The sequence below is a fragment of the Suricata suricatta genome, chromosome 10 (assembly GCF_006229205.1).
Source record: "Suricata suricatta isolate VVHF042 chromosome 10, meerkat_22Aug2017_6uvM2_HiC, whole genome shotgun sequence".
Classification (NCBI taxonomy): domain Eukaryota; kingdom Metazoa; phylum Chordata; class Mammalia; order Carnivora; family Herpestidae; genus Suricata; species Suricata suricatta.
The window spans coordinates 15,359,428-15,370,839 of record NC_043709.1 but is presented as its reverse complement, the minus strand read 5'-3'; the positions used below and the strand labels follow the sequence as shown (position 1 = coordinate 15,370,839).

The 11,412-nt window shown below is 51.9% G+C and overlaps 1 protein-coding gene across 1 annotated transcript; it reads right to left on the bottom strand.

The window, feature by feature from the left end:
* Positions 1-1,940: 1,940 nt before the first annotated feature.
* On the bottom strand, positions 1,941-11,411 carry CKAP4 (cytoskeleton associated protein 4; the record flags this gene model as incomplete). The annotated part of the gene is made up of 2 exons (XM_029955423.1): positions 1,941-4,414; positions 11,115-11,411. Coding segments are annotated over 2 exons (1,620 nt in total), but the record flags the coding sequence as incomplete, so codon positions are not given.
* Between the last annotated feature and the right edge of the window lies 1 nt (position 11,412).

Here is an 11,412-nt window from a genome sequence, read left to right as displayed (position 1 = left end):
CAGTGTGCTGACAGTCTTGCCTGGGGAATTCCACCGCAGCCTCTTATCCTGGTGCCGGAGCACCTGCAGTCTAATCAATGCCATCGATAACTTGTGCCTATTCCCTGCACAAAGGGCAGGGCAGCCAGTTTGCTGAAGGCAGGAACCTTTACCCACAGAAGTGTTCCAAGAGACTTCCCACAGGCCTGTGGGAAACCCGTTCTAACCATCCCAGCTGAATCCAGCCAGAACCAGCCAAGCCCCCTCTGTGACCCACTATACCTGCTGTATAGAACCCATAATTCCCTGGGACGTCTACCCCGTTACGTGCCATCGCCCCCAATGAGCAGTTGGCCCTTAGGCCCATGGGCCCCGATCCGGACAAGGATCCCGTCACGTGCGTCCTGCATTCACAGAGTAAAACATCTGGCTGTGGGGTTCACAGTGTTCCCTGAATGGAAAAACGGGCAGGCGCAGGCGCACGACTGAATTGTGATTGCTGTCTGGGGTTACACCTGCCTCTAGCTGCCCCAGCATCAGGGGTACGTGAATCTGTAATATTCTTCTTATTTTCACCACCTGAATTTAGGTTTAGTTACTACTCCTCTGACCCTTTGTAGAGGTTTTCTGCTACAACATTAAATACGCATCTGTTTAACCACTACGTGGCCCGAGGTTAAAGCCTAAAGAAATGATGACAAGATCAAGAAAATGCCTGATAGAAGCAACCAACCTGAAAAGAAACCAGAACTTCATTTTCTCCATGGACAGAAGTTCAGCACCCTCCCCAAATGAGGGCAAAACTGGTCATTAAACTGGTTATACCGAGCAAGTGTTCCATTTTAAAGTCAAATTACAAACTGGGATGCTGGGGTGGCTTAGTCAGTTGAGCGCCCAACTGCTGGTATCAGCTCAGGTCATGATCCCAGGGCCGTGGATGGAGCCCTGCGTCAGGCTCTGCACTGAGCATAGAGCTGGCCTAAGAGTCTCTCTCTCCCTCTACCACTCATGCTGTCTCTAAAAAAAAAATAATTGACCTAATTACGAATTATTTCTAACACCAATAAAGGGTCTACCCAGACTTACAAACTGCTTTGGAAAAACATCAGCTAGGAGTTGATGCCTTGGGATGCTGCCTCAAGTTCCCAGAATGACTGACCAAGGTCAGGGGTCTTCAGCCAAAAAGGACAATAGAGCACATGGGCACTCGGGTCCTCACCTCCCTCTACGTCCTGGGTGGGGAAGGAGCCCCTGCGGCCTCAGGTTCTAAAACAGCAGCAGCAGGGGCTGCACAGGTCAGCTGGCTGTGCACTGGGCTGGCGGGGGGTGGTGTTTGCTGTCACAGGCTAAGAGCAGGACTGGGTTCAAATCCCAGCCCTACCACTTCCTAGCTAATAGTCTTACACGACGCTTCCCAGCCTGCTCCTCCTCTGACAAATGGGGAAGGAGACTGCCTGCCTGCAATATTAGGAGGAAGCTGCCAGGACCTATTAAGGGTCTGGCATGAGGCACAGCACACAGGTACTCAATAAACAGCGTCCGATCCTGGGAAGGAACCCTGGGCGGCAGGTCACAGAGACGGTCAGTGACCGTGGTTCTCAAGCCTGGCTGCACTTTACAAGCAGCTGGGAGCCTTGGAGATGCTAGTGCCGGCCCTCTTTACGCCCCTTGAATCAGAATCCCTTGGGGTGGGGGGGCAGGCCCAGGCTTGGTTTCAAGTTCCCAGAAGATTCTATCAGGGAGTCAGGGTTGAGACCCTGCGATGTGACTAAGAGTGAGAATCAAGCAATGACCGACAGCCAAACCTGCTAGCGGTCCATCAAAAGCACGTCCGCAGGCCCAACAGCGAAGCGATCTTGGTTTCAGAATTGAAACAAAGTCTTAGAACTGAAAACCTCCTTTCTCATCTAATTAATATATCGGAATTGCTAAGTCCTCAGAAAGCAACCACTCCAGAAAAGTTGTAACAAAGCTCAAGTGTTTATTAAGAATTAAAAATACTGTAAATAAGCCATACAGTTCATTTCACAGTAAACTAACCTTTTTTTCCTCTTAATTTTCTTTTTTTTTCTTTTTCCTTCTTTGAAGGGCAAGACAGCCATTAAAGAACAGTACAGCTCGAAGGTAAAGAGAAACAGCAAAAAACTACAGAAAACGCACACATTCCTCACTGACAAATGGGGGTCTGCCCTGACAGCAGGCCTCTTCGTGGACACCATGGTAAAATAAAAACTCTTGGCCTCCATTCCCATGGGGAGACAGCCCATGCCTCTGTTGGACACACTTCCTGAAAGAATCCAAGGAGTCCCCTTTCTCGGGCTTCACAACCTATGCATTATTTGGGGACCCTGCCAAGGGCGGGGAGCACAGGATGGCCACTGGGGGACTCCGTGGGGTGCTGCGCCTTCACAGTCGGAACCATCTGGATGCTTTGCATAGTTAACTTGGAGATCACAGGATGATTCAGGAATGGAAAAGCCACCCCACACCATCGGAGGCGGCCGTTGTGTCAAGCAGCTGGTTCTTTTCAACCTAAAGCTCGAGGCAGCAGGCCCCTCCCCATGGAGAGCTGCCGCTCGTGAATTTAAGCCAGTTTAACGTGGAAGACAGAAGGGAGTGACAGCTCGTGAAAACTTCGGCCAGAAGTAGTTAAAAAAAAAAAAAGTAAACTTAATTTTTCTTAATGACAATTAGAAACAAAAGCGCCTCCTCCCCCCACTTTTTTCCTTGAAATCTGCTGGCCAGGCAGGGTTTTCTGAGGTGACAGTTAATCTGCTTCTGTTAATCCTCAGTTGAAGCCATTCTTCTCTGACATGAGCGCCATCCCTTCTAAAAGGCGCCCCTGATTTGCAGGGGCCTGGCCTTCAGCAAACCAACCGAAAGCAGAAGCAGAAAACTTGAGAAACCCATGGTGTGTGGTAATGGCCGTAAATAAATTAAGTGGGCTCGAGAATATAAAATGCCTTGGGGTTCGGGCCGGGGGGAAGGAGGTCACTGCTTTTTAAGAGTGGGGACAAGAACGTGGGGGAAGCGGGACACGAGGGAGGAAACAACACATTTTTTGGTCATGAGAAACTGGACTTTAAATCTGCGCCCTGCACACACGATTCACTCAGACTTTTTCGTGGATCTTCTCCACTTTCACAAACAACCTGTCCAGGTCATTCCTCAGGTCGTCTAGCAAGCCCCTGGCCGATTCCAAGTTGTTCTCGTTGGTTTCTATCTTCACCGAGTAGGCCACCAAACTGTCCACGGCAGTCCTGAGCATCCTCAAGTCTGACTCCACTTGGCTGACGGAGGCTTTGAGGTTGTCTAGAGAAGAGAGTCTGTCCAGGAAGTCCTGAGAAGGCGAGGGGGCCACCCGGGCCGGGTCCTGCCCCAGCAGGGTGTGGACCTGCTCCTGCACCTTCTGGAGAGCCTCCACGGTGCTGGGGAGCTCGCCCATGCTTCTCTTGAGGTCCTCCACGTCGCCGTAGAGCGAGAGCTGGGCCTCGCCCAGGCTCCTCACCGTGCTGGCCAGGCCTCCCGCGTCACCCTCCGCGGGGCGCAGGCCCGCCACGCGCTCCTGCAGGGCGGCCAGGCGCCGCTCCTGCTCCTCGCTCTTGGCCAGCAGGGCCTTCAGGGTCTCGCTGTGCCGCTCAGAGGCTGTCTGCACGGCGTCCACCCCGTCTTCCACAGCTTGGAGCCTCGAGTCCAATCCCCGGCTCCTCTCCTGGAGTGCATCTAAGGCATCAGAGGTTTTGTAAACCCCTTCTTCCGGCCTGAGGGCCTTGGTTTCCAGGTGGCGCAGCTCCTCCTCAAGTCTCCTGATGTCCTCAGAGACGTGGGAGGCGGCCTCCTCAGACTGGAGCACCTTATCCGTGAGGGCCTGCAAGGTGAGGTGCTCCGAATTGGCCGCCTCCTGGAATTTCTGCTGCTCCTGCTTGAGGCTCACCAGCTCCTTGACCTCCGTGTAGACGTCAGACTCCAAGGTCTGGAGGGTGCTTCTCAAGGCCTCAATGTCCTTTTCTCGGGACTTCACTGAGGACTGGATTTCCTTCACAACTTCCTTCAGTGCTTTCAGATCCTGCTTGTGTCCCTCGGAGTCTTCCAGAGAGGCGACCTTCGCCTTCACGTCGTTGATTTCCTTCTGGCTCCTCTTCTGGACTTCGGTGAAGATGGCGATGTTGTCGTTGATGGACTTGGTGAGCTCCGTCAGCCTTTCCTCCACCGTGTTCTCGAGAGACGTGAAGTCCCGCTCCCGGGCGTCCTTCACCACATGGATGCCGTCGGAGAGGTCCTTGAGAATCTCATTCTGGAGCTTCTGCAGAACCTCACTGATCCGGCTGATCTCACTCTCCCCTTGCTTCACAGCTTTCTCCAGGAGGTCCTGTTTATGCTGGGAGCTCCTCAAGATGGACTCAAAAGTCCCGAATGTGGCTTGAAGAGACTGCACCTGCAACCAAAATCCAGACGTTAACCACTGAGAAGAGTGGAGAAGTTTCACGCAACACGGCTATATTTCTTTGTGTCTGCCCAGCTTCCAGGTCCCTCTTCTTCTGGAACAGAACGATAATTGTCCTTGGAGAAACTTCCTTCGACACACAGTCCACACGGTCTGGGGGCCAACCTGAAGGTCCCTTCCAAGTGCTCCAGGGGTGGTTTGTAATCAGCCTGACTGATCGGCACTTTCCGTCTACCTACCCCTCCTTCCCTCCAAAGCCACAGTGATTAGCCCAGCGATGGGCATGTGGCCTAAGGCAGGCCAGCGAGTCAATCCCATGACGTCTTCAAAACTACTAATAAGAGGGGCGTCTGGGTGGCTCAGCCGGTTACGTGTTTGACTCTTGATTTTGGCTCAGGTCATGAACTCACGGTTTGTGAGACTGAGCCCATCAGGCTCTGCACTGACAGTGCAAAGCCTGTTTGGGATTCTCTCTCCCTCTCTCTGCCCCGCCCCATCTCACATGCACTCTCTCCCTCTCAAAATAAATAAATAAACTTTAAAAAACATTTGGTAAAGAAACCTTTCTGCACTGGGGTTGCTAGCTGGAGGATGCATGAGGCCTGGAGAGGCGCAGGCAAAGCATGCCAGTCTACGAGTCAAGGAGGCAGAACTGAGAGACGGCAAGATTGAGTTCTGAAGACACAATCTGAATCTCTGGATACAGCTATACCTTTAGGAGTCTGCTTTGAACTTTTTAGTTGAAGCCAGCAAGTTCTCTTTCTCTCTCTCTCTCTCTCTCTACCCCTTTAAGCTATTTAGGCTGAGTTTCTGGCTCTTACAACTGAAAGAGTCTTGCAACTTGTCACAGGAAAAAAGCTGAGGCACAGGGGACACGCTGGGCTGGGAGGCGAGAGACAAGGAAGGTATACGGGCACCTTCTAGTTGGGTGGTCCTGACCAAGTCACTGTCCTCACCCGAAAATAGGACTGTGAACCAGGTGATCCCTCAGCATTCTCGGGCTTTGTGAGCACGTTATAGTCCCATGTGCCACAACACACTCCTTCTCAACAAATTCTCCCCTAAACAAGGTCTGACCTGGGAGCCACTCCTGGGAGCGGTTTGATGGGCCAAGGCAAGGACCACTGGCCTGGGGCTTCATCCTGACGTGGGGCAAAGTGCCACCCAGAACACTTTCTTGCAAAAAAAAAAAAAAGGGAATCCGACTCTCTCAAGTCTTGAGATCTAACCACCAGTTCACAGGAAACATGCAAGAGGGAAACACACTACAAGGGTGCAATCAGCCAAACCCACAATGTGGAAAATTCTACACAACAGGTCACCAGGACCTTCAATAATTAAATGTCATTTTTAAAGACAGGAAACTATTACACATAAAAAGAACTTTAAGAGATTTATTAACCAAACGTATTGTGTCGACTTGTCTGGATCCTGATTCACACAAAGCAAGACGTTTTTGAGAGAGTCAGGGAAATTGCATTTTGAACTGAGCATCAGATGAGAATCTAAGAATTACCAGTAACTTTGTGAGGCGTCATATACTGTGCTCTACCAAGAGCAAAGGCAAAAGAAGGAGCTCTTATTTGCTGGAAATAAATCCTAAAATACTCCAGGGGAACTAAGTTGTCAGTCAAAATTAGATCCTGGGTCCACATCTACTGTGTCTGCCAGAGCCAGGGCTCTTTGGAGGGCCTGGACCTGAGCCACCAGCTTCTTCTGCAGGGTCGCACCTGCCTGTGCCCCCTAGAGTGGATCTTCTGAGGGGACAGACCAGCCTTCCTGCCAGCCTACAGCCACTCAGCAGACCTGTGCTACTTCCCAACACCCAGGGCATCTGAGAACAAGGGAGCCCAGATGGACACCCCCCCAAGGGGTGGAAGAGAAGGCTTCGGAGTCACTCTGCTCTGACCCCAGCCCAAAAAGGGCAAAACAAAATGGGAGGGAAGGGGTGGAGAAGAAGTGAAACAAGAAGAGCAGAAGAATGAGCATTACTGAAACTGGGGTTCACTATATTGATCTGTTTGTGCCTAAATACCTCCATGATCAGAAGTTAAAAAATACAAAAGCATGGGCCTCTGGAATCAGACTGCCTCTGTTCACATCTTAGCTTGGACACTTCCTGGCTGTGTGATCTTGAGCAAGTTATTTTGCACATTTGTGCCTTAGTTTCCTCAGCTGCTGGATGGAAACAAAAACAGTACCTGACTCATAGGCTCATCGCGCAAGGATTAAGGGAATTAATATACATAGCGCTTCAACTGTGCCTGACACATAGTAAATGAACCACAAACAGCAGATATGGTCTTCATTATTGTTTAATCTTTCTTCTGGAAGGAGTTCAGAAGTCTGGAGATTCTGAGACCCTCCTTAGCCCAACACCAAAGGGAAACACTGCAGAAATGAGAACAGAAGGCCTGGGCTCTAGTTCCAGCCCCACCTATCACCAGCTCTGTGAGCACACGTGAGTCACCCTCACTTTCCAGGCCCCGAGCTCCTCGTCTATTTAAAAACAGGTATCTAGGGGCGCCTGGGTGGCTCAGTCAGTTAAGCAGCTGGCTTTGGCTCAGGTCATGATCTCATGGTTCATGGATTCGAGCCCCGCGTCGGGCTCTGTGCTGACAGCTCAGAGCCTGGAGCCTGCTTCAGATTCTGTGTCTCCCTCTCTCTCTGACCCTCCCCTGCTTGTACTCTCTCTCTGTCTCTCAAAAATAAATAAAAGACATTTAAAAAAAAGTAAAAAATAAAAATAAATAAATAAAAACAAGTATCTAAAGTCCCTTGTGGCTTCCAACAGTCTGTCATTTTAAGATAGATTAGAATCAGGTTCTCAGGGACTCCAAAATACTAGACCATTTCCCTGTTTAAAGCAAACATGACCTGAGTCATACAAGACACTCTGAGAAGGCTTGGGAGAGAGGCATGAACGGGCAGTGCAGCACCTGCGATGCGGCAGGCCTTTATTCAGTGTTGCCTGAGTGAGTCAGGAATTAGTTAATTAATCGAGCAAAGCCTGATGAAGAAGGAGCTGGTCTATTTCCCCTCTGATCCCTGTCACCCCTAACCTGGGCTGACTCTTTGCAAACGGCTAGGAAGGCGACTAGATGAGAAATCACAGAGGAAACTAAACACCCCAACCCCCAACACTATAAGAAAGAACACAGAAATCGCCCTCCTCCTGACGGTGCTGCGTGCTGTTCATCTTTATGTACAAAGACCTCATTATAACCAATATGCAATGGATGCATCTGTCCCCCCAACATATGTGGGGTGCCTACTGCATGGTGGACAAGACACCGAGAGAAAGAATGGCTAGAACAGGATCCCTGCACGAGGGGAGACAGTGGTAGCTGATGTTCAGAAAGGCACTCACTGTGCATCAAAAAATACGTGAAGGACTTTGGAGACATTGTCCCAACACACCCTCGTGATGCTCTGCTGAGCTGGTAGCTGCCACTGATCTCCAGTTTACAGAGGAGACTGGGAAGCAGTCATGCTGAGCCTCAAAATCCCAGAATCTATGACTTCACAACCCGAGCCCTTAGCCTCTAGGGATGCGCTGGAGCAGAAGTCTGCCCTGAGGGCCTAGACGTTGCCTACACCAGAAGCCCGGACTCCTCCAGAGTCAAAATGAGGAAACGAAGAAACACAACCAGACCACTCACTCTTCTACAAACAGCCGCTCCTCTCATTCAGCTGTCCCTCCGAGCCCGGTCCGACAAGCACTTTACGCCACCCTGCATCCGCCAGGGCAGTACGGGCCCTTCACGGCCTCAGACTAACTGCCAACGTTCCTGAAGCCCACACCCACTGTGCCCGCTCAATGGCCCACGGAAGGACGGACCAGCTTCTCTGCCCAGGCTCCAAGCATACAGCAGGGCATCTGCAGACGGAGACCAGGTGGTACCCCTCTACCCAGAGCAGAGTGCTTCAACTGCTCCGTCTCCAATCCCAGTGCCAACACTTAGGGTCTGCGTGTGACCCTGAACGGTAACACGACCGCTCCAGGTCCAGCAGGCCCATCTGTGAAACAGTGCAAATAAATGGGAGCTGCCTCAGAGGGTGGCTGGGAAGCACTTACGAGGCACCCATGTGGTCCAGTCAGTGAAGCATCTGACTCTTGGATTTGGTTCAGGGCACGATCTTGCGGGTCTCCACATCGGGCTCTGTGCTGGCAGCGTGGAGCCTTCTGCCTGCTTGGGATTCTCTCTCTCTCTCTCTCTCTGCTCCTCCCCCACCTGCACTGTCTCTCTCTCTCTCTCTCAAAATAAATAAGTAAACTTTAAAATAAAAACAAATGATTAATCCGTAACGAATACTAGTTATGAATAATAATATCGTAGGTCTATGTTCCCACAAAGAACCAAACCCTGCTCCACACTGAGCATCATACAAAGTTAAAAAGAGGCTCAGACTCAAGCTGTCAGAAGAGCCAGCACTACTCTCTCTTTAGAGCAACGTGACTTCTTCACTGCCCACCTCAGGGGTGCAGACAGAAAGGGCCACACACCACGACAAGTCCTAATCCACATCACTGGAAGCAGCATTAGCTGAAGACCTACTACGAACTGGGCAAGGCATGGGATGGGAAAGACAACAAAACGCACAGATGGCTGACCGTGTTGCAGGAGCTAACTGCAGGACGAACCCTAGCCCTGCCACTCACTGGCCATGAAAACTTGCATTAACCTGCCTCCTTGGGTCTCACTCTCCTCATCTGTGAAAGGGGCGTATACCAGTGCTTACCTCTTGGAACTGCTGCGACAGTCAAAAAACACGAGTACACAATAAATACCAGGCATTCCGTAACAGCTGGAATACACTGCTAAATGAAAAAGAAAGGTCACTGTCTCAATAGTCTACGGCCAGGTGGATTCTTAAAACTCCGGACAGAGCCCTCCCCTCCCTGTGTTGAGAAAACTGAGCCCCAAAGAGGAAAGTAAATCTGCTTACAGCTTTGATAAGAGGAGAGGTGGGAGCCAGAAAGGAGGGAAAGAGGGAGAGGCAGGGAAGAAGCGGAGAGAAGGAAGCCCGATTTCCTCAACATCGATTCAAGACCCCAACTTCATCTGGGCCTCAGCTTCAGTCTCCTGTCTTGCTGCAGGCCGTGTAGCCCCTGCTGTCCCAACATACTCAAGACAGCCCTCCTTCCTGCGTCTCCTCATTTCTTGTCTCAACAGTTACTGACCAGCAGCCAGCTCTAAACTGGGCACCACCTCGGCCACTTTTTAACTTTGTATGATATGGCCCGGGATATGGGCCAGCGCAAACTCAACACCCCCTCTCTTCTGAAGTTACACAGCAGTGACCCTCAACTGAAACCCGCTCATGAGCTGCTTTGCAAACCTGATGTGTGTGTTTTGCACCTTTGTACCACCCCCCCTCCACAGGGCCAACCCGCAGCCCTATCACTATTAGATTGGTAAGTGGGTGGATGAAAGAGAGGAAACAAAGGATAGTGATTATACTCCAGCAGTTTGTCTACTTCTTAAGAATGACTTGACATTCAGGATAGGCAAAGCAGTGCTGCCTACTTAAATCCCTTCGAAAAGTCACCTCCCTTGGCCTGGAGCACTGAGCAGGCTGACTCATTCCACTCGCTCTGCCAGTCTTAAGAGGAAATTCCTAGTTCTGCATACTCCACAAAAGTCGATAGAAACTTGGCAGGGCAGGCAGCATGCTGGGAAAAGGAGGCAGCAGTTCCGGGCTCAGAAGTGGTGGCGGGATTTTTTGTTTCGATCATACAACCAACGTTCATTGAGTGATGACATTAGTGCAGGACGGAGGAGGAGGTATGAGGCTGAGGGAGCTGCACTCGGTGTGGAAAAACCCAGACGGGGTGGAACGTGAAGCTCTGTGGTCAAAGCTGGGTCCATCCACACCTGAGAGAGGCCTCTGTGGACCCCCAAACTGAGTTTGCCACTCACCAGCTGGGATCTTTATCAATTCACTTAATCTCTCTAAACCTCAAATGTCTGGTCTGGAAAATGGGAGTCGAAACTGCTAGTCCTCCCTCCCTGCCAGGGTTGCTACCATGATTAGATAATGAGTAAGCCCTCTTAACATCACATAAATGTGCCTTGTGATCTTACTCACCAGTACCCTCTAGTATTTTGGGCCTTTCCTTTCCTCTAAAGCTGATATATGCTACTTCAACACACATGGGGACACTGGTCCACTAAAAGGCAAGGGGCCTGAAGATATGTAATATTTCATTTGAACTTCGCAAATGAGTGTGACTACTTGCTTTTCCTTCCCTGGGGTCTGGATCTATTAAAACCTGGCTCAGATGTCTCCCACGGGGCGAGTCCAGGTGCGGCCTTGCCCGAGGCTTCCAGGGATGCACCGGCGTCCCTTCCAACCTTCTTTTCAGACAACTCTGCCCATTCAGCGGTTCCTAATCCAAAAAGAATGGGCTCCCCAGAGCCTGGCCGCTTCCTTACAGGTCACCGCTAATGCCCTGTGACAGGCCCTTGGCCCACCCTCGCTCTCTGGCCTGACCATCCTCGCGGCGGCGGCCCATCCCTCGGGGCCCATTCCTCCGCGGCCATTAACAAAGAGGGTCTGGGGACCGACCGGGAACTAGAGGCCCGGGGAAGGGGCATCCCCGCTCCGGCACCGAGGCCTGGGCAGAGCCAACGGCCCGGCCGCGGCGCGGAGGGCCGCGGGGGGGGGGGGGTGCCGGGGTACCCACCTTCTGCTCGACGCCCTGCAAGCCCAGGCCCAGCTCCTCCCTCTGCCGGGAGAAGTCCTGGTGGCCGCGCCGGACCTGCTGGACCTCCTCCAGGACGTGGTGGACACACCAGCCCGAGAAGGCGGCCGCCGCCACCAGGGCGAGGTAGAAGAGAAAGTTGAGCACCCGGCCGAGCCTGTGCGAGCAGGACGCCGAGGACGAGGCGGCGGCGGCGGCGGCCTTGCCGCTGCGGTGGCCGCCCTTGCCTTGCGCCTGGTTCTGCGGATGCTGCGGCGGGTGCTGCTGCGGGTGCGGCGCG